This window comes from Lampetra planeri, chromosome 37 (genome assembly GCF_965212315.1).
Source record: "Lampetra planeri chromosome 37, kcLamPlan1.2.h2, whole genome shotgun sequence".
NCBI classification, from domain to species: Eukaryota; Metazoa; Chordata; class Hyperoartia; order Petromyzontiformes; family Petromyzontidae; genus Lampetra; species Lampetra planeri.
This window is the reverse complement of record NC_136143.1, coordinates 4589507-4612526: the sequence shown is the minus strand read 5'-3', so window position 1 is coordinate 4612526 and position 23020 is coordinate 4589507. Positions and strand designations below refer to the sequence as shown.

Below are 23020 nucleotides of genomic sequence, written 5' to 3'. Positions count from 1 at the left end.
ACGAAGATCTGATCCGGTTCCTGGGCCTCCCCGAGGCCTCCGTTGATTAGTTTAGTTTACACCTCCACTGCTGGATGAAGCCCTCCACACGGAATTGCAGTTGAAAAAAAGTTGAACTCAATGGGCCTTATCCAAAATGATGTGACTTCAAATGAGTACCAGGTTGCAGTGCATAACATCAGCACAGAGGAGAGACGAAGGCTGCTTGGAGTCGTGCAGGCCACACCAACCCCATCGTGCATCGCGTCGGCCTTAATTCGCGCTTTCTAACGGTACTTTACGCGGCAGTCAGTCAGGCGCTACAGGGGAAATGAAACAATCTTTATACTTCACAACGTTTATCCTGGGCTTGGAGCCAGGGCTCAGCGTGAGTAAAAAATATTTTTAAAATGAGGAATTATTTATCTGTGAATTGGCAGTGGCAGGTTCCCACCTGCTCACTCCATAAATATTGCAGTACACTCGGCTGCCTGGTTTAGCATTATTTCAGCGAAGGTACCTGAGAGAGTGGGGCTTAGCGGTATTTTTACTTTGCCCGTCCGCACAGGCCGGAGAGCTCGCTGAGAAGTTGCAAGTGAAGGAAGGAGAGATGGAGGGCCTGCGCCAGGAGGTTTCATCTCTCAATGACGATAGGGGCCAGCTGCAACAGAAACTGTCTGAGCGGGTAAGTGTGGCCCTCGCTTTTGACATTTCGTTCCGGATTTTAGCGTTGCCAGCGAAAGTGTTCTCACGTCACGTCCACTGCGATCTGGCCCAGCGGTAGCGTGCTCTTGCCGTGTTTTGCGTGGGTTCGCCGTTCGACCCCGGCGGATACCCTGGTATATGCTGCCAGGGTGTATTCAAGATAAATTACGGTGTCGCCTGCTCTGCAGTGAACTTTAAAGGTCCTGCGATGTGATTCGAGAGTTAGGGCCACGTGTGTTCGCCTCGTGTCCAAAAAGTTTGGCTAGTTTGATAAATATTTCAAAATATATGCACATACTGTATGTTGAACTTTCGCACCGTACGTAGCCAAGCCTGCGAATCGGAGGTGCGGTGGAAGGACAACAAACTAACCAAAAAAAACTGTTCTAAATAAAAAGCTTTCAATCTAGATTTAAATTGCTTCGTAATATCTGAAGGAAGACCATTTCAGATGACCGCAGAAGCACATTTGAAAATGCGGAATGCAGTGATTGTTTTCGAAAGTTACCTGATTAGGAAGCTGCGTAACAACGTCGCCCCCTACTGGCTCGTTTCACCCTGTAGCCACACAGGGGCAGCTGCCCCTGGGGGGGGTCCCTTGCCGCAGGCCGCCTCGAGAGGTATTGCATGGGAGGCGTGGAATAAATGCTAAGCGACAACGATGATAATGATGGTGATTACAGTTATCGTTTAACACATATGATGTCTGCTTTTAGACGGAAGAAATGAAGTCTGTGACCGAAAAAGGAACCCGCCTGCAACAAACTATTGAAGGTGCAGTCAACAGAATTTTATTTAGAGTTGCACGTCATGTCTTAATTAGTTTTACACTGTGTAACAATCACTGTCCTGGTCACAAAAGTAAAGTTTGTGGGGAATAATGTCAATTTTCTGTAATTTTGGGGCATAAGCAATTAGGAAACAACACTTACTACCCAGGAGCACAAATTATGTTAGTATTCTTAGGTTCTTTCGGTAAAGTCACGTAGATAGAAAAAATAAAAATAAAGTGAATAAAGATAAAGAAAAATAAAAAAAAACGAAAAAACACTAATGTAGACGGTAGCCTGGTTCTAAATCAGAGTGTACTGGCAGTCTATAATGTAGACTGTAGCCTGGTTATTATGTAACACTATTTGTTACATAGTGTTATTTTTCCAATTTCACTCGACATTTAGATCTGTACTTACATTTTTTTTTATTTTGGCATTTGTGTGACCCAGGCCACTCTTGTAAATGAGACTCATCCTCGTCTTGAATGTTTTTCAAATACAAATAAAACCATATTCTCCAGATTGTGAAATGCTCATGAAAGTAAAACACGCCAGAAACTTGCGTCTGGTGTCAACATAGTTCCACAAATCTGGTCTCGCACACAAAGACAAAGATCGCCCATATAGCCTAAACAGACTGTTGGGGCAAGTGCGGTTAGCGAGTCGTACCTAATGAAGGCTGGTATGACACACGAGCATCACGCCCGACCACCTTTCCCTCTCCAGAGAGGATGTTTAAACGCTGGACCAGGTACACAAACATCAACCAGATACATCTTCTTGGTTCTTTCGGTAAAGTCACGTAGAAGGGAAGTAATAAAATGATAAAAATAAAACATAATAAAATAATTCTCAGGACGTTTCGGCCACAACGCCGAAACATCGACAGACCTGGTCTTCACCTGAGGACGGCTGCATGCGTTGTGGCCGAAACGTCGTGAGAATTATTTTATTATGTTTTATTTTTATTATTTTATCACTTCCCTTCTACGTGACTTTCCCGAAAGAACCAAGAAGATGAATCCCTGCAGTCACGAAAGCTTTAAATCGAAATATAACAACCAGATTATAATACATCTACTTTAAAATAAAAGGCGGGATAAAGAGCATCTTATAATCGGTGAGAATACGGTAATCTGGTGGGCCGTCATGGGCGATGGCCTTTGAGTTGTTATTTTTTTCCCCCGACAGAACTGGAAGAAAAGGTGAGCTCGCGGGAGGAGCAGAACTCAGGGCTGAGCACCGCGCTCCAGCAAGTGAAGACCGAGTTGTCCGGTAAGGTGGAGCAGTGGTTTCTCAACCTTTGTTTGGCTACTGGTTATCCTAGATTTGAAGCTTTCGTGACTGCAAGGATTCATATTCTTAGGTTTTTTCGGTAAAGTCACGTAGGTAAAAAATTTAAATTAATTAAAGTAAAATAAAAATTAACGGCACGATAGCTGTATCAATAGCTGTGTTGAGACGGTTCCACCTGAAGACGGAGGCTTGTGTTGCCTCCGAAACGTGGTGATTTTTATTTTATTTTTATTTTACTTTTATGAATTTAAATTTTTTACCTACTTGACTTTACCGAAAAAACCTAAGAATACTGGTTATCCCCTTGTTCAATTTTCTTTCAACCCGTGTGCCTGACCCTCCATGGTTTTGAGAAATACGAATAATGAACATCAATGTTTGAATCAATTGCCCGTTTTGTGAAGTATCTTCATTTGTTAGTAACTGCAAGAAATAAAAAAAATTCAATAGACTCTCTACATGCATGACGTAATTTGTTCGCGCTCGCTGGTTACTCTTGGAAACCGCATTGTTTAGAAACGTATTTTATATCGTTCTAAGTGACCGTATCGATTTAAATAGTCTGTTTAGGCTATACGGGGGAATCTGTCTTTGTTGTCCAGCGCTAGAGCGCAAGGTGCACTCGGGGGAGGAGAAGGCGGAGCAGCTCGCGCGAGACAAGCAGAAGCTGGAGGAGGACATCGCCCAGATGATCCAGTCTTCCGGAGACAGCTCGGCACAGCTCACAAAGATGAACGATGACATCAGGAAGAGAGACAAGTGCGATTGCCCCTTTTTTTTTGCTGTTGGCTGCTCTCTGTCGAAATGATGGAGGCAGAGCAACTGGCAAGGTTTATTCTTCAGCTGCGTAGCGGCTCAGCAGTGGGCATTGTAGCAAAAAATTCCGTCGTTTGCACTGCGTAGTACTTCTGTGTGTCGACGTCGGCGCTCCCTGCCTTCAGAAACCCGCGCTGACCAGCGTGGACAAGAGGCCACTCGAAGGGATCTCGGAGACAGCCCCGTGGTTTCCGCTGTTCCCGACGGGTCGTTCTTCATCACGAACGCTTGCCGCTGCTCCACTGGCGGATCCGAACGGGCACTTGATAGCACAGCAATGGGGATAGAAACGTGTTGCGTGATAGCACAGTCGGGATAAAAAAAAAAGTATAAATACACCTGTTGCGGTGTCACTGCAACATTGGCTGTGACGAAATCACGCCCGCAGAATGTGTCTGGAGCTCAACAGATCTGATAAGTTAAGCAAGGGTTGAACCGAGTGGATACTGCTTCTGATTGGCAAACGCAACAGGGCATCACCGCTTTGCGAGTGACACGAGCCGACAGGAGCAATGGGGATAGAAACGTGTTGCGTACATGTGACCAACGTAGCTTCTGTGCCCCCCCCCGCCCCCTCTTCGCGTGATGATGTGTGTCCTGCCAGGCAAGTGGAGGAGCTGCAGGCTGGCCTGGCGCTGGAGCGCGAGTTGGCGGCCAGTGTTTCCGAGAAGCTGCTCGAGTCGGAACGCAGGGCCGAGACGAGCGCGAAGGTAGACCTGGGTGATGGGTACACCTGGGTGATGGGTAGACCTGGGTGATGGGTAGGAGCTGGGTGATGGGTAGGAGCTGGGTGATGGGTAGACCTGTGTGATGGGTAGGAGCTGGGTGATGGGTAGACCTGGGTGATGGGTAGACCTGGGTGATGGGTAGGAGCTGGGTAATGGGTAGACCTGTGTGATGGGTAGGAGCTGGGTGATGGGTAGACCTGGGTGATGGGTAGACCTGGGTGATGGGTAGGAGCTGGGTGATGGGTAGGAGCTGGGTGATGGGTAGACCTGGGTGATGGGTAGGAGCTGGGTGATGGGTAGACCTGGGTGATGGGTAGATCTGGGTGATGGGTAGGAGCTGGGTGATGGGTAGGAGCTGGGTGATGGGTAGGAGCTGGGTGATGGGTAAGAGCTGGGTGATGGGTAGACCTGGGTGATGGGTAGATCTGGGTGATGGGTAGGAGCTGGGTGATGGGTAGCCCTGGGTGATGGGTAGGAGCTGGGTGATGGGTAGGAGCTGGGTGATGGGTAGACCTGGGTGATGGGTAGACCTGGGTGATGGGTAGATCTGGGTGATGGGTAGGAGCTGGGTGATGGGTAGGAGCTGGGTGATGGGTAGGAGCTGGGTGATGGGTAAGAGCTGGGTGATGGGTAGACCTGGGTGATGGGTAGGAGCTGGGTGATGGGTAGGAGCTGGGTGATGGGTAGGAGCTGGGTGATGGGTAGACCTGAGTGATGGGTAGGAGCTGGGTGATGGGTAGGAGCTGGGTGATGGGTAGACCTGGGTGATAGGTAGGAGCTGGGTGATGGGTAGGAGCTGGGTGATGGGTAGATCTGGGTGATGGGTAGACCTGGGTGTTGGGTAGACCTGAGTGATGGGTAGACCTGGGTGATGGGTAGGAGCTGGGTGATGGGTAGGAGCTAGGTGATGGGTAGACCTGGGTGATGGGTAGACCTGGGTGATGGGTAGGAGCTGGGTGATGGGTAGGAGCTGGGTGATGGGTAGGAGCTTGGTGATGGGTAGACCTGGGTGATGGGTAGGAGCTAGGTGATGCGTAGGAGCTGGGTGATGGGTAGGAGCTGGGTGATGGGTAGACCTGGGTGATGGGTAGGAGCTGGGTGATGGGTAAGAGCTGGGTGATGGGTTGGAGCTGGGTGATGGGTAGGAGCTGGGTGATGGGTAGGAGCTGGGTGATGGGTAGACCTGGGTGATGGGTATACCTGAGTGATGGGTAGGAGCTGGGTGATGGATAGGAGCTGGGTGATGGGTAGACCTGGGTGATGGGTAGACCTGGGTGATGGGTAGACCTGGGTGATGGGTAGACCTGGGTGATGGGTAGGAGCTGGGTGATGGGTAGGAGCTGGGTGATGGGTAGACCTGGGTGATGGGTAGACCTGGGTGATGGGTAGACCTGGGTGATGGGTAGGAGCTGGGTGATGGGTAGCCCTGGGTGATGGGTAGGAGCTGGGTGATGGGTAGGAGCTGGGTGATGGGTAGACCTGGGTGATGGGTAGACCTGGGTGATGGGTAGGAGCTGGGTGATGGGTAGCCCTGGGTGATGGGTAGGAGCTGGGTGATGGGTAGGAGCTGGGTGATGGGTAGACCTGGGTGATGGGTAGGAGCTGGGTGATGGGTAGGAGCTGGGTGATGGGTAGGAGCTGGGTGATGGGTAGGAGCTGGGTGATGGGTAGGAGCTGGGTGATGGGTAGGAGCTGGGTGATGGGTAGGAGCTGGGTGATGGGTAGACCTGGGTGATGGGTAGGAGCTGGGTGATGGGTAGGAGCTGGGTGATGGGTAGGAGCTGGGTGATGGGTAGACCTGGGTGATGGGTAGACCTGGGTGATGGGTAGGAGCTGGGTGATGGGTAGGACCTGGGTGATGGGTAAGAGCTGGGTGATGGGTAGGAGCTGGGTGATGGGTAGACCTGGGTGATGGGTAGGAGCTGGGTGATGGGTAGGAGCTGGGTGATGGGTAGGAGCTGGGTGATGGGTAGACCTGGGTGATGGGTAGACCTGGGTGATGGGTAGGAGCTGGGTCATGGGTAGGAGCTGGGTGATGGGTAGGAGCTGGGTGATGGGTTGGAGCTGGGTGATGGGTAGGAGCTGGGTGATGGGTAGACCTGGGTGATGGGTAGGAGCTGGGTGATGGGTTGGAGCTGGGTGATGGGTAGGAGCTGGGTGATGGGTAGGAGCTGGGTGATGGGTAGACCTGGGTGATGGGTAGGAGGTGGGTGATGGGTAGGAGCTGGGTGATGGGTAGACCTAGGTGATGGGTAGACCTGGGTGATGGGTAGGAGCTGGGTGATGGGTAGGAGCTGGGTGATGGGTAGACCTGGGTGATGGGTAGACCTGGGTGATGGGTAGGAGCTGGGTGATGGGTTGGAGCTGGATGATGGGTAGACCTGGGTGATGGGTAGGAGCTGGGTGATGGGTAGACCTGGATGATGGGTAGGAGCTGGGTGATGGGTAGGAGCTGGGTGATGGGTTGGAGCTGGATGATGGGTAGACCTGGGTGATGGGTAGGAGCTGGGTGATGGGTAGACCTGGATGATGGGTAGGAGCTGGGTGATGGGTTGGAGCTGGGTGATGGGTAGACCTGGGTGATGGGTAGACCTGGGTGATGGGTTGGAGCTGGGTGATGGGTAGGAGCTGGGTGATGGGTAGGAGCTGGGTGATGGGTTGGAGCTGGGTGATGGGTAGGAGCTGGGTGATGGGTAGGAGCTGGGTGATGGGTAGAGCTGGGTGATGGGTTGGAGCTGGGTGATGGGTTGGAGCTGGGTGATGGGTAGGAGCTGGGTGATGGGTAGGAGCTGGGTGATGGGTAGAGCTGGGTGATGGGTAGGAGCTGGGTGATGGGTAGGAGCTGGGTGATGGGTTGGAGCTGGGTGATGGGTAGGAGCTGGGTGATGGGTAGGAGCTGGGTGATGGGTAGGAGCTGGGTGATGGGTTGGAGCTGGGTGATGGGTAGGAGCTGGGTGATGGGTAGGAGCTGGGTGATGGGTTGGAGCTGGGTGATGGGTAGACCTGGGTGATGGGTAGACCTGGGTGATGGGTAGGATCTGGGTGATGGGTAGGAGCTGGGTGATGGGTAGGAGCTGGGTGATGGGTAGGAGCTGGGTGATGGGTAGGAGCTGGGTCATGGGTAGGAGCTGGGTGATGGGTAGGAGCTGGGTGATGGGTAGGAGCTGGGTGATGGGTAGACCTGGGTGATGGGTAGATCTGGGTGATGGGTAGTAGCTGGGTGATGGGTAGGAGCTGGGTGATGGGTAGGAGCTGGGTGATGGGTTGGAGCTGGATGATGGGTAGGAGCTGGGTGATGGGTAGGAGCTGGGTGATGGGTAGTAGCTGGGTGATGGGTAGGAGCTGGGTGATGGGTAGGAGCTGGGTGATGGGTAGGAGCTGGGTGATGGGTAGAAGCTGGGTGATGGGTAGACCTGGGTGATGGGTAGACCTGGGTGATGGGTAGTAGCTGGGTGATGGGTAGGAGCTGGGTGATGGGTAGTAGCTGGGTGATGGGTAGGAGTTGGGTGATGGGTAGGAGTTGGGTGATGGGTAGGAGCTGGGTGATGGGTAGGAGCTGGGTGATGGGTAGAAGCTGGGTGATGGGTAGGAGCTGGGTGATGGGTAGTAGCTGGGTGATGGGTAGGAGTTGGGTGATGGGTAGGAGTTGGGTGATGGGTAGGAGCTGGGTGATGGGTAGGAGCTGGGTGATGGGTAGGAGCTGGGTGATGGGTAGGAGTTGGGTGATGGGTAGGAGTTGGGTGATGGGTAGGAGCTGGGTGATGGGTAGGAGCTGGGTGATGGGTAGGAGCTGGGTGATGGGTAGGAGCTGGGTGATGGGTAGGAGTTGGGTGATGGGTAGGAGCTGGGTGATGGGTAGGAGCTGGGTGATGGGCAGGAGCTGGGTGATGGGCAGGAGCTGGGTGATGGGTAGGAGTTGGGTGATGGGTAGGAGCTGGGTGATGGGTAGGAGCTGGGTGATGGGCAGGAGCTGGGTGATGGGTAGGAGCTGGGTGATGGGTAGACCTGGGTGATGGGTTGGAGCTGGGTGATGGGTAGGAGCTGGGTGATGGGCAGGAGCTGGGTGATGGGTAGGAGCTGGGTGATGGGTTGGAGCTGGGTGATGGGTAGACCTGGGTGATGGGTAGGAGCTGGGTGATGGGTAGGAGCTGGGTGATGGGTAGGAGCTGGGTGATGGGCAGGAGCTGGGTGATGGGTAGGAGCTGGGTGATGGGTAGACCTGGGTGATGGGTTGGAGCTGGGTGATGGGTAGGAGCTGGGTGATGGGCAGGAGCTGGGTGATGGGTAGGAGCTGGGTGATGGGTTGGAGCTGGGTGATGGGTAGACCTGGGTCATGGGTAGGAGCTGGGTGATGGGTAGGAGCTGGGTGATGGGTAGGAGCTGGGTCATGGGTAGGAGCTGGGTGATGGGTAGGAGCTGGGTGATGGGTAGACCTGGGTGATGGGTAGTAGCTGGGTGATGGGTAGGAGCTGGGTGATGGGTAGGAGCTGGGTGATGGGTAGGAGCTGGGTGATGGGTAGACCTGGGTGATGGGTAGACCTGGGTGATGGGTAGGAGCTGGGTGATGGGTTGGAGCTGGATGATGGGTAGACCTGGGTGATGAGTAGGAGCTGGGTGATGGGTAGACCTGGATGATGGGTAGGAGCTGGGTGATGGGTTGGAGCTGGGTGATGGGTAGACCTGGGTGATGGGTAGGAGCTGGGTGATGGGTAGGAGCTGGGTGATGGGTAGGAGCTGGGTGATGGGTTGGAGCTGGGTGATGGGTAGACCTGGGTGATGGGTAGTAGCTGGGTGATGGGTAGGAGCTGGGTCATGGGTAGGAGCTGGGTGATGGGTAGGAGCTGGGTGATGGGTAGACCTGGGTGATGGGTAGTAGCTGGGTGATGGGTTGGAGCTGGGTGATGGGTAGGAGCTGGGTGATGGGTAGACCTGGGTGATGGGTAGGAGCTGGGTGATGGGTAGGAGCTGGGTGATGGGTAGGAGCTGGGTGATGGGTAGGAGCTGGGTGATGGGTAGGAGCTGGGTGATGGGTAGGAGCTGGATGATGGGTTGGAGCTGGGTGATGGGTAGACCTGGGTGATGGGTAGTAGCTGGGTGATGGGTAGGAGCTGGGTGATGGGTAGACCTGGGTGATGGGTAGGAGCTGGGTGATGGGTTGGAGCTGGGTGATGGGTAGGAGCTGGGTGATGGGTAGACCTGGGTGATGGGTAGGAGCTGGGTGATGGGTAGTGGCTTGGTGATGGGTAGGAGCTGGGTGATGGGTTGGAGCTGGGTGATGGGTAGACCTGGGTGATGGGTAGTAGCTGGGTGATGGGTAGGAGCTGGGTGATGGGTAGGAGCTGGGTGATGGGTAGTGGCTTGGTGATGGGTAGTAGCTGGGTGATGGGTAGGAGCTGGGTCATGGGTAGGAGCTGGGTGATGGGTAGGAGCTGGGTGATGGGTAGGAGCTGGGTGATGGGTAGGAGCTGGGTGATGGGTAGGAGCTGGGTGATGGGTAGACCTGGGTGATGGGTAGGAGCTGGGTGATGGGTAGACCTAGGTGATGGGTAGACCTGGGTGATGGGTAGGAGCTGGGTGATGGGTAGGAGCTGGGTGATGGGTAGACCTGGGTGATGGGTAGGAGCTGGGTGATGGGTAGACCTGGGTGATGGGTAGATCTGGGTGATGGGTAGGAGCTGGGTGATGGGTAGGAGCTGGGTGATGGGTTGGAGCTGGATGATGGGTAGACCTGGGTGATGGGTAGGAGCTGGGTGATGGGTAGACCTGGATGATGGGTAGGAGCTGGGTGATGGGTTGGAGCTGGGTGATGGGTAGACCTGGGTGATGGGTTGGAGCTGGGTGATGGGTAGACCTGGGTGATGGGTAGGAGCTGGGTGATGGGTAGACCTGGGTGATGGGTAGTAGCTGGGTGATGGGTAGGAGCTGGGTGATGGGTAGGAGCTGGGTGATGGGTAGACCTGGGTGATGGGTAGTAGCTGGGTGATGGGTAGGAGCTGGGTGATGGGTAGGAGCTGGGTGATGGGTAGGAGCTGGGTGATGGGTAGGAGCTGGGTGATGGGTAGGAGCTGGGTGATGGGTAGGAGCTGGGTGATGGGTAGACCTGGGTGATGGGTAGTAGCTGGGTGATGGGTAGGAGCTGGGTGATGGGTTGGAGCTGGGTGATGGGTAGACCTGGGTGATGGGTAGTAGCTGGGTGATGGGTAGGAGCTGGGTGATGGGTAGGAGCTGGGTGATATGGGTAGGAGCTGGGTGATGGGTAGGAGCTGGGTGATGGGTAGGAGCTGGGTGATGGGTAGACCTGGGTGATGGGTAGTAGCTGGGTGATGGGTAGGAGCTGGGTGATGGGTAGGAGCTGGGTGATGGGTTGGAGCTGGATGATGGGTAGACCTGGGTGATGGGTAGTAGCTGGGTGATGGGTAGGAGCTGGGTGATGGGTAGTAGCTGGGTGATGGGTAGGAGCTGGGTGATGGGTAGGAGCTGGGTGATGGGTAGACCTGGATGATGGGTAGGAGCTGGGTGATGGGTTGGAGCTGGGTGATGGGTAGACCTGGGTGATGGGTAGACCTGGGTGATGGGTAGGAGCTGGGTGATGGGTAGGACCTGGGTGATGGGTTAGAGCTGGGTGATGGGTAGACCTGGGTGATGGGTAGGAGCTGGGTGATAGGTAGGAGCTGGGTGATGGGTTGGAGCTGGGTGATGGGTAGACCTAGGTGATGGGTTGGAGCTGGGTGATGGGTAGGAGCTGGGTGATGGGTAGGAGCTGGGTGATGGGTAGACCTGGGTGATGGGTAGACCTGGGTGATGGGTAGACCTGGGTGATGGGTAGGAGCTGGGTGATGGGTAGGAGCTGGGTGATGGGTAGGAGCTGGGTGATGGGTAGGAGTTGGGTGATGGGTAGTAGCTGGGTGATGGGTAGACCTGGGTGATGGGTTGGAGCTGGGTGATGGGTAGGAGCTGGGTGATGGGCAGGAGCTGGGTGATGGGTTGGAGCTGGGTGATGGGTAGACCTGGGTGATGGGTAGTAGCTGGGTGATGGGTAGGAGCTGGGTCATGGGTAGGAGCTGGGTGATGGGCAGGAGCTGGGTGATGGGTTGGAGCTGGGTGATGGGTAGACCTGGGTGATGGGTAGGAGCTGGGTGATGGGTAGGAGCTGGGTGATGGGCAGGAGCTGGGTGATGGGTTGGAGCTGGGTGATGGGTAGGAGCTGGGTGATGGGTAGTAGCTGGGTGATGGGTAGGAGCTGGGTGATGGGCAGGAGCTGGGTGATGGGTTGGAGCTGGGTGATGGGTAGACCTGGGTGATGGGTAGGAGCTGGGTGATGGGTAGGAGCTGGGTGATGGGTAGGAGCTGGGTCATGGGTAGGAGCTGGGTGATGGGTAGGAGCTGGGTGATGGGTAGACCTGGGTGATGGGTAGTAGCTGGGTGATGGGTAGGAGCTGGGTGATGGGTAGGAGCTGGGTGATGGGTAGGAGCTGGGTGATGGGTAGACCTAGGTGATGGGTAGACCTGGGTGATGGGTAGGAGCTGGGTGATGGGTAGGAGCTGGGTGATGGGTAGACCTGGGTGATGGGTAGGAGCTGGGTGATGGGTAGGAGCTGGGTGATGGGTAGGAGCTGGGTGATGGGTAGGAGCTGGGTGATGGGTTGGAGCTGGATGATGGGTAGACCTGGGTGATGAGTAGGAGCTGGGTGATGGGTAGACCTGGATGATGGGTAGGAGCTGGGTGATGGGTTGGAGCTGGGTGATGGGTAGACCTGGGTGATGGGTAGGAGCTGGGTGATGGGTAGACCTGGGTGATGGGTAGGAGCTGGGTGATGGGTTGGAGCTGGGTGATGGGTAGACCTGGGTGATGGGTAGGAGCTGGGTGATGGGTAGTAGCTGGGTGATGGGTAGGAGCTGGGTCATGGGTTGGAGCTGGGTGATGGGTAGACCTGGGTGATGGGTAGGAGCTGGGTGATGGGTAGGAGCTGGGTGATGGGTAGGAGCTGGGTGATGGGTAGTAGCTGGGTGATGGGTAGACCTGGGTGATGGGTAGTAGCTGGGTGATGGGTAGGAGCTGGGTGATGGGTTGGAGCTGGGTGATGGGTTGGAGCTGGGTGATGGGTAGACCTGGGTGATGGGTAGTAGCTGGGTGATGGGTAGGAGCTGGGTGATGGGTAGGAGCTGGGTCATGGGTAGGAGCTGGGTGATGGGTAGGAGCTGGGTGATGGGTAGACCTGGGTGATGGGTAGTAGCTGGGTGATGGGTAGGAGCTGGGTGATGGGTTGGAGCTGGGTGATGGGTTGGAGCTGGGTGATGGGTAGACCTGGGTGATGGGTAGGAGCTGGGTGATGGGTAGTAGCTGGGTGATGGGTAGGAGCTGGGTCATGGGTAGGAGCTGGGTGATGGGTAGGAGCTGGGTGATGGGTAGACCTGGGTGATGGGTAGTAGCTGGGTGATGGGTAGGAGCTGGGTGATGGGTAGGAGCTGGGTGATGGGTAGGAGCTGGGTGATGGGTAGACCTGGGTGATGGGTAGGAGCTGGGTGATGGGTAGACCTAGGTGATGGGTAGACCTGGGTGATGGGTAGGAGCTGGGTGATGGGTAGGAGCTGGGTGATGGGTAGACCTGGGTGATGGGTAGGAGCTGGGTGATGGGTAGGAGCTGGGTGATGGGTAGGAGCTGGGTGATGGGTAGGAGCTGGGTGATGGGTTGGAGCTGGATGATGGGTAGACCTGGGTGATGGGTAGGAGCTGGGTGATGGGTTGGAGCTGGGTGATGGGTAGACCTGGGTGATGGGTTGGAGCTGGGTGATGGGTAGACCTGGGTGATGGGTTGGAGCTGGGTGATGGGTAGACCTGGGTGATGGGTAGGAGCTGGGTGATGGGTAGACCTGGGTGATGGGTAGTAGCTGGGTGATGGGTAGGAGCTGGGTGATGGGTAGGAGCTGGGTGATGGGTAGGAGCTGGGTGATGGGTAGACCTGGGTGATGGGTAGTAGCTGGGTGATGGGTAGGAGCTGGGTGATGGGTAGGAGCTGGGTGATGGGTAGGAGCTGGGTGATGGGCAGGAGCTGGGTGATGGGTAGGAGCTGGGTGATGGGCAGGAGCTGGGTGATGGGTAGACCTGGGTGATGGGTAGGAGCTGGGTGATGGGTAGGAGCTGGGTGATGGGTAGGAGCTGGGTCATGGGTAGGAGCTGGGTGATGGGTAGGAGCTGGGTGATGGGTAGACCTGGGTGATGGGTAGTAGCTGGGTGATGGGTAGGAGCTGGGTGATGGGTAGGAGCTGGGTGATGGGTAGGAGCTGGGTGATGGGTAGGAGCTGGGTGATGGGTAGACCTGGGTGATGGGTAGGAGCTGGGTGATGGGTAGGAGCTGGGTGATGGGTAGACCTAGGTGATGGGTAGACCTGGGTGATGGGTAGGAGCTGGGTGATGGGTAGGAGCTGGGTGATGGGTAGGAGCTGGGTGATGGGTAGACCTGGGTGATGGGTAGGAGCTGGGTGATGGGTAGGAGCTGGGTGATGGGTAGACCTGGGTGATGGGTAGGAGCTGGGTGATGGGTAGGAGCTGGGTGATGGGTAGGAGCTGGGTGATGGGTTGGAGCTGGATGATGGGTAGACCTGGGTGATGGGTAGGAGCTGGGTGATGGGTTGGAGCTGGGTGATGGGTAGACCTGGGTGATGGGTTGGAGCTGGGTGATGGGTAGACCTGGGTGATGGGTTGGAGCTGGGTGATGGGTAGACCTGGGTGATGGGTAGGAGCTGGGTGATGGTTAGGAGCTGGGTGATGGGTTGGAGCTGGGTGATGGGTAGACCTGGGTGATGGGTAGGAGCTGGGTGATGGGTAAGACCTGGGTGATGGGTAGACCTGGGTGATGGGTAGGAGCTGGGTGATGGGTAGACCTGGGTGATGGGTAGGAGCTGGGTGATGGGTAAGACCTGGGTGATGGGTAGACCTGGGTGATGGGTAGACCTGGGTGATGGGTAAGTGGTTTTAGAAATGCGTGTCACGTCTACAGTGGAATGTTGGCCATGTTACAGGGACGGATTGTGAACCCATGCAACCGCACCTTTGCTTTTGGAGCCACAAAAGAAGGAAGAACAAGAAGTGAATTGTAAATGTGGAACGGGACCTTTGCAGAAGCCGCCATTCCTTTCATTCCTTGCCCATTATAATTGTTCTTGAACTTCATGAGGCTAATATCATTTCATAATGGAAAAAGCGATTACACTTATTTTTTTTCCATTTAACGTTACACATATCTACTTGCTGCCCTCTGTCTTTCCGGTTGTCTGTATTTTTTTGCTTGTTTTTATTTTGCTGCTTTTTATTGTTTTGTTTACTTTGCCCCCCCTCCCCCCTCCCCCAACCCGCCGCACCCCCCACACACACAACACCTTCCACAGTCGCTAACCGTCGAGCTAGCCTCTGCGGAGGCCGAACGCGCGCGCCTGTCGCACAAGCTAGACGCCTTGCTCTCGAGCCACGGCGCGGCACTGGCCGAGCGAGACTCGCTCGCCTCCGAAAAGGAACTGGCGTCGAGCCGGCTCGCCGACCTGGAAGCGCGCTGCGTCTCGCTGGGCGGGGAGCTAGACGAGGCGCGGGCAGGGCACCGGGAGCTCTTGTTGGGCCGCGACGCCCTGCACGAAGAGAAGGAGGCTCTGATCGCCGAGGGTCGGAGGCTCGAGTCCGAGGCCGCGTCCCTGCGGCAGGACCGCGACGCCCTCGGGGAGCGAGTGGAGAAGAGCCGGCAGATCGGAGAATCGGTCGCGGCGGAGGCGGCCATTCTGGCGGAGGAGCGGGACGGGCTGAGCGAGGCTCTGCGGGAGGAGAAGGAGAGGCGCGGCGCCCTTGAAAATGAAGTGGAAGGCTTGAAGGCCGCGCTGGCAGAAATGAAGGGTCAAGTCGAAGCCGGAAGATCTGAAGCCGGCGGTCTGGTGGAGGAGAAGAAGAAGCTGTCGGAGGAGCTCGGCGACGCTCGATGCAAACAAACCGAGGCGGATGCCCTAACGCGGCAGTTGCAAAGCGTTGTTGAGCAGCAGGCGAACGACCTGACAACGGCGCGCACGAGCAACGCGCAGCTCAAGGGTGAGGCTGAAACGCTGGCGGCTGCCGTCGAGGAGTTGAAATGCGGCAAATTGCGTGCGGAATCGGAACGGGATGAGCTGCTAGCGTCGTCCGAACGGCTTCGGAGCGAGCTCAGCTGCACCAAAGAAGACGTTGCCAAACTCGAGGCGGAGAAGGAACGTGGTGCGGCCCTTCTGCAGGACACCCGGGGTGGTCTAGAGGCCGCCGAGAAGGAGAGAGACTCATTAAAAGAGGCAGTGAAGGCAGGCAAAGCCGAAAACGAGTCGCTAAGGCTGGAGAGCGAGCGCGTGTCGGCAGAGAATGGGCGGCTCGCTCGCATGCTGGAGGAGCTGCGGAGCGACAGCAAGGTGACGGACTCGGAGCGCGCGGCCCTCCTGCAGGAGCGCGAGAGCCTCGTCTCTCGCCAGGAGGAGCTGCTGGCCACTCAGCGGCGACAGGAGACGGAGAGCGCCACGCTACAGCGAGACGGGGAGGAGATGCGAGAGCAGGCGGCGTCTCTGCGCGCCGAGCTAGATGCGATGGCTGGGAGAGAGCGGGAGTCGGCGCTGGAGAGAGAGGAGATGGCCGCCAAACAGAAGGGGGTCGAGTCGGAGTGCAACGCGTTGGTGAAACAACGGGACTTGCTGGCGGAAGAAAAGGCGACTCTCGAAGCGAACGTGTCTTGCCTGAGTAGGGATTTGGAAGACGCGGTCGCTAAGCATCAAAGCGATTCGGCCATGGAGCAGGAGCTGATCTCTAAGCAGGAGGAAATGATACTGGCGCAGTCCGAGCTGGCGACTCGGCACGATGATCTGTCGAAGGAGAACGGGGAGCTTCAAGATCTGGTGTCGGCTCTGCGCAAAGACCTGGACGACGCAGCCTCGAAGCAACGGGAAATGGCGACGAGGCAGCAGGAGTCCGACGCCAAATGCGAGAAGCTCGACACGGAGCAGCAGCGGCTCACGAATGAGTTCAACGCTCTGCTGAGCCGCAGCGCTCAGTTGCAGGACGAGACGTCTGGCTTAAGGAAAGAGCTAGAGGAGGCCGGCATCTTGCAACGGGAGGCGGCTGCAAGAGAAGGGGAGCAGCTCGCAAAGTACAAAGCGCTCGCTGCTAAACTGGAGGAGGTGCGAGCTGAGTGGGAATCTGCGGGCAAAGAAAACTCTGAGCTGAAAGAGAAAGTCGTCGCGCTGGTGAGGGCGGCCGAGGAGGCGGACCTAACCCGACGGGAGATCGTCGCCGCGCAGCAGGAGGGGGCCGGCAAGCAACTCGAGCTGATCTCCAAGCAGCAGGAGCTGGAGGCTGAGCGCGAACGGCAGGCGGAGGGGATGGCGCGGCTGCGCGAGGAAGGGTCGTCACTTCGCGAGCAGCTGGAGGAGGCCGCCGCGGGCCGCGAGCGGGCGACCGCCGAACAGACGCGGCTGGAGGAGGAGCGCGGGCGACTGGAGGGCCGGTGCTCGGAGCTTGGCGAGCTGGCCGCGGCTCTCCGCGTCGAAATCGCAGAGGCGGCCGCCAAGAGGGAGCAGGCAGAGTCGCTTCGGCGGGAGGTCGAGGCGAGGGAGGCGGCGCTGGGGGAGGAGCGGCGGAACGCGGAGGGGGAGCGCGACGCGTCGGCCGAGGAGTGCGCAGAGCTGCGCGCCCTCGTCGCTTCCCTGCGGAGCGAAACGGAGAGGGCGGCGGCAGAGAGGGAGCGACAGGAGGGCGACGCACGCGAGCGGGAGCGGGCGGCCGTCGCGAAGGCGCTGGATGAAGAGAGGGCATGCTGGCTGAAGAAGGAGGAGGACACGGCAGCGCAGTTGAAAGAACTCGAGTTGACGTGCTCTGCCAAATCGGCGCAGGCAGAGGAGGTATCTGGGATGCCGCAAAAATTAGATTACACGTCTAATGAGCTTGAATCGAGTCACAATCTAACTTGCCTAACCAGCATCCTCCTGTCCAATTACCTCATGCAAATGTCGTCTCGTCTGCTGACTCTACCTCTGCACGTGTTTTGCTTCTTTGGAAAAAAAAAATAACATGACAGTGTGTGCTTTACACTGTTCACATTGTGTTCAATTGGTAATTTCAGTATTTTATTTAATTGAAGAAAGCATGTCCAGAGGGATGTCACATGTCCTCATTTCTTTATGCATTCCACTCGAAAAAAATTTAACACTCCGCGCGTAATCTTTGCTTTAATGAGATATTAACGACCATGCTTTGCTTGTGTGACACCGCTTAAGCACATTTACTGTTTACATGGTATTTGACACCTAGGATTTTCTCTAATCATATTCTCCGGATTGTCAGACGCTTTGGAAAAGTAAGAAACACCCCGATAAATTCGTGATAATCTGATGACACGCACGCATCTTCAAACGCGACGCTCTCTGTAGCATCATGGGAAACCGTCCCCCCCAGCACAACAAAGAGATTGCGAGCAGGCTGGAAACAAATAGGTTTAACAAAAATACGACTGGTGGGTCTGGAATAGGCTAAGGGCATTGTACATGCAATGTGGTGATCACATAATGATAGGTTTGCATGGCATGATGGGAGTTGGGCCTACCCTGCTGTTTGCACGCACCCATCTCCAAGATGATAAACACAAAATAACTCTACGCATTCGTCATTAACACACTGTGTGTGTGACCTTAAAAAAACAATTATAAATATAATAGGCGACGTTTTGGGCACTGTCCCTTCTTCTTAGCACATTTGCTGCTCAGGTAGTGTTATTATTTTTAGTTTAATACTGGTTATATGATTCATGCATCCCCAAACTTTTGCTTCAAAATACAACGGTGGGGGGGCGGGGGGGGGGGGTGAAAATGTGCCTCTTGTAATCCGGAGGATGTGGTAATGAGGTGTTCTTGCCTACTCTTGTCTAGAAATTGAATCCTCTGAAATCTTTTTCTCACAAACCGTTCATTTCCATCAACTGCGAGGCGATTGAGAAGGCGGCGTGATTCTGCACGTCGTCGAAATGATTAACCCCTCCCCTCCCTCGCCCGACCTCCACGCTCCCCCCCCCCCCCCGACTCCCCGAACCGCACGTCGCGTCTCTAATAATTAATCGCGCACGAGCGTCGCCGCCCGGAGGGAGGGCGTCCGGTAAGGAGCACGACCCCGTTGACTTGAAGGGCGCAATGTTTGGACTTGCATCAGCATGCGCCTTGTTTTTTTTCCGCGCTTGAATACGGCGACATGTTGGGTTGGGCTCGTGTATAATTCTACTGCTCGCACGGCCCCTGACCCTGTTGAATTCTCTCCGTCGCCAGATGAGAAAGGCACTTGGACTGACCCTCCAAAGTTTCAGTAATTGATTAAAGCATTTACCTGTTCAGATTGGCGTTTACAAATGGAGGTTGACGTCAAACTTTAAATCAACCTGATCATTAATATTATTGTTCTAACGGCATGATTTTAATTTTTTTAGCTGGATAATGATCATTTATGTACGGGCACCTTTTATTAAGGAAAAATCGCCTCATTAAAGGAATCAAGTCTTGATTAAATTCAATACATAATGTGATTTGGATATGATGCTTAGCAGTCACTGCATTTCAAACACGTCTTCCCTTTGGTGTGTTTTGTTGTTGTTTGTGTCGGTGGTGGCGGTGCTTTTAAACAGTCGCTTAAAGCCAACGAAGAGCTCCTGCAGAAGCTGAGCAAGCTGCAGGGTGAGAGAGAGGCCCTGGCAGAGACAAATGCCAGCATCTCCACGACCTTGCAGAAGACCAACGATGCCAACGACAGATTAACCCAGGAGGTGATCGCCGTTTTATTTCACTTGAAATGTCGTTTTTACAACACTATCACCATTACTATTGTTAAGCATACGGTACAACGTCGCATATCCTACCGTCCGTCACATGTTTGGCCTGACCAATTAACTGCCTGTGACCCACGCGCTATTTGTGCGTGGTTGTAAAAATGGTGAATTTCGACCATATATTTGTTTATTGCTTACATTTATATTTCATTAAAATAAACCCAACCGATGGTAACTCATCTGCGCATCGTAGTCTACCCGCCTCGGTGGAACATCACATTTGCAATGGTGTCCAGGGTTATGGATGTTGTATTTTGGATGTTCCCTAATCAGGACCTCTTCACGTGCGTACTCTTAAATCTCTCGTATGTATATGCTCGCTTCTAAGGCCCAGTCAAGCACTTTCCCGTGAGATAGTATATTTATTGAACTTCTTTCGCACCGTACCTAGCCAACCGTGCTAATCGGAGGTGTACAGCAGCATACACTTTATTTGTATCCACCAACCTATTAGTGCGTGGTGTAGCCGTCGTTGGATAGACATTGACGTATCCAACCATTTCTCACATCTGCCTATACCTCTTGTCCCCACCGTGTTGGATATGCGACGTTGTACTGTACAATTTAAAATGAATAACGTGCAGCGCTCTTGTCAAGCCACTGTTGTACGAAGGCCTTTCCACATAGTGCCGATTATGGGGGTTGGCAGACTGCTTCACCACGCTGGTCTGTGCTGTGGGATGGCCAAGTGGGAGAATGGCTCAGGACCGGTTCGGATATCACTCACCACTCATGTTAGCCTTGGCCCAAAGTCAAAGTCTAGGCGGTGGTTTCTTTGGGCAGCAATCACTATGCCATCGCTCCTCACAGTTCGCAGATGTGCGTATGTTGAGCTTCTTTCGAAACTATACGTAGCCAACCGTGCTAATCGGGAGGTGAAATCCGCTAAAGTTTCCCGTAAACCACGTGACCCCCACGTGTGGCCACGCCCACTTTGAACCCCTCCCCTCACCGCGCCGCCGCCCACTGTGAAAACAAGACGCCGCTCCCCCGTGCAGCAGCAGCAGCGTCGAGGCCCTCGGGGTAGCCTCTTCCTCCCCATCCTCATCTCGCCTGACTCTTTGCTCCAGTTTTGCATTCCTTTTCCTGGACATATTTATTTATACGTATGTAGTGGGTTCCACGGAGGCACACACATCAGCCACCCGGCCCTTGATTAGCGGAGATGAAGGGATCCCGCCCGGCGGGGAAAAAACTTTACAGTCGCGACGGATACACAACAAACGGCGGCGGTCATACTGGATACGCACACACCCATCGACACAATATGGACGTCAGGGTCTCCTGCCACCGTGCAACCATCCCATCACTCAGGTGGTGATAGGGCGAAGTATGAACCATCCAGGTGCCCATCCACCTCTTAAGTACATTGTGGACGTCTTCCGACATTCCGGGTCAAAGAAGTCACGCTTCAAGGTCGACCCAGTATGCTGCACCCCAAGGTGCAGCAACCGTTAGTGTGCAGCCCTCTATACTTTGCCCCACAGAACGGCGCGTACCACAAAGTTATAGTGTTGCATTTCTCCATCCCACACATCAGCAGCCCTCCTTTGAGGATCACTAGGGACATTTATAGTCGCCCTTTACCACCCCCCCGCCTTTCCGACGCGGCGTCTCACTTTTACAGTCGCACGCGTCGGCCGTATCGGGGGAGAATTTTTAACAGCCTCTCTCAGCAGGGCTCGCATCGCAGCGCTAGCTGCACACAATCGAAACGGAGAGGACGGCCAGATGGCAGATCAACGCACCCTTGATCCACCAAGATGTTAAGGGGCATTCTCGCACCAAAAACAAAACAAAATCTGTGCAACACAGACAGGATACGGGCAGTGACCTTGAACAAGCACCGGACCGGTCGTTTGGATCTCCCAATAAATCGGTCCAACAACAGACAGGATGCAGCCAGTGACTTTGAACAACACTGGACCTGCCATTTGGATATCCCCATCATCAACAAAACACGGGATTTCCCCCAGGGCTCAGAGCACCTCAACTCTACGGCAACAACAACAACACAAAAAACGAAGTAACAACGCAGACAACTGAAACGGACGCCGCGGCCATCCGACACCCAAACACAACCCGATCCTCACGCTCCGCAACCCGGCGAGGAGTAACGGCAAACAAATCCGACCCGGCGCATGTAAACGCTGCATGATGTGTCTGCAAGGGCCGGGTGTGGGATGTGTCGCGACTCGACTGAGGGCCCACAGGAGCGGAGGACGGCAGGGTGGAAGACGACGGCGTCCCGCGGCATCCTCTTGACACGTGACCCGGCAGGCGGCACTCAAAGCAGACGACGGGGGAGCTCCGGGGGACGAGTGAAGGTCCCCCTCCGCAGGCGTCGGTTTTGGCGGGAGACGTTTTTCGGCGGGAACCCGGTCCCTCCCGGCTGACAAAATGGCGGCCGCTCGCGGGAGCCGCGTTTTTTGCGTTTCCCGCGCGCGGGAAACAGCAGCGGCGGAGTCGTCTCCCCGTGGTCCCGGCACACCGACTTCACTCCGCGGTCCCTCCAGTTCCAACACGGCGACCGACGCTACTGGTGCGGCCAAAAAAATCGGCAGGGCAGGCGCTGCGCTTCCGGCGTTCAATCCCCGACGGCAACGGCGCGGAGACGTCGGTTCCCTCCCACTGTAGAGCCGCCTTGCGGTCTTTAACTTGGCTGTCTGGGGAATCACCCCCTCGTCGTGCTCTTCATCCGTAGACGCCTTGGTGAGTCGTTTTTGTCGCGTAAACATCACACTACGCTAGTGCTATCACCGAGCTAGTGGGTTCCACGGAGGCACACACTTGAACTTGGAGGCAACACGTTTATTCTCACACCGTGACAGGGTAACTACATGACGTACAACAGATTAACTCGACCACAACTCGGTAACTAGACCACAACTCGGTAACCACATAACCGGGTCAGTCAGTAACACACTGTCTGACCCACGATGCCGAGCGTAAAGACCGAAGACCGAGGATCGAAGAGACGTAGCACCGACGGGTTGATTCCAGAAGACAGCCTCGATCGGCTCTTGAGGACCTCCCTTTTATGCCCCTGAGCATGGCCTGGCTCTGCCCTCGGCCATGCCCCCTTTCAGATCCTACTAGAAGGTTCTGGGCTATACACCACGTGTCCCTCTCGCCACCTTTTGGCCCCCCTCATTATCCCGTCCTGGTCACGTGCCCTCTCGGGTTCACCCAGACTGTCACGTCCTCAACTGCCCCCTCTGACAGTCACCATAACCATGCTCCCTAGGGCCCCCTTCTATGCCATACATTCGCTGGTGTCAGAGAGAGGCTCTAACACGCTCAGTTCCATTTTGTATGAGTAGTTGGCGCTAAACGCCGTAGTGACTCAATATACGTCACTACACGTATATACGTTTCTAGCATATATGTGTGTGTGTGCGTGTTTACACAGTGGTGCTTTTAACGTAGGACAGAAGAGCCACTATAACGCACGGCTTTTTAATTACCTTTTCATATTGCCCGTTAAAAAATATAAATATGATTTGAATATCGCAAGCAAAAATGCAAGATGGGCATATATATATACAAAATAATTGGCCATTTGAAGTGGTTTCACAAACCAACCTCACGTGAATTCATTTACGCACCGCATTTTAAAAAAAACGGTAAACTTCCGTACCTTTCGCCCCATTTATGCTGCCTTCCCGCGCATAACGGTGTATATATATTTTTTTCTTTTTACGGCGATCACGGCGCGCTAATGAACGACGCGCGGCACCACGGCGCGCTCTCTCTGCCGGCTCCCGGAGACTCGAGCACAACTCCTGCGCCATAAAATGTTTAAATCCCATCCAGAAAGTAATTTCGTGCCTGGGGTAAATGGTGAGCGGGAGAAAAAATT

General features: G+C 55.0%; 1 protein-coding gene across 4 annotated transcripts in view; it reads left to right on the top strand.

Annotated features, from left to right (window-relative positions):
• The window catches only part of LOC144730954 (uncharacterized), an 83492-nt gene that overhangs the window by 28607 nt on the left and 31865 nt on the right, over window positions 1–23020 (top strand). For all 4 annotated transcript variants that reach the window (XM_078611840.1, XM_078611838.1, XM_078611837.1 and 1 more), the window contains 7 exons: window positions 548–664; window positions 1401–1458; window positions 2649–2732; window positions 3356–3512; window positions 4174–4279; window positions 14684–17191; window positions 18958–19095. In XM_078611840.1, coding sequence (XP_078467966.1) covers window positions 548–664; window positions 1401–1458; window positions 2649–2732; window positions 3356–3512; window positions 4174–4279; window positions 14684–17191; window positions 18958–19095 — 3168 coding nt within the window. The remainder of the gene's footprint in view (window positions 1–547; window positions 665–1400; window positions 1459–2648; window positions 2733–3355; window positions 3513–4173; window positions 4280–14683; window positions 17192–18957; window positions 19096–23020) is intronic.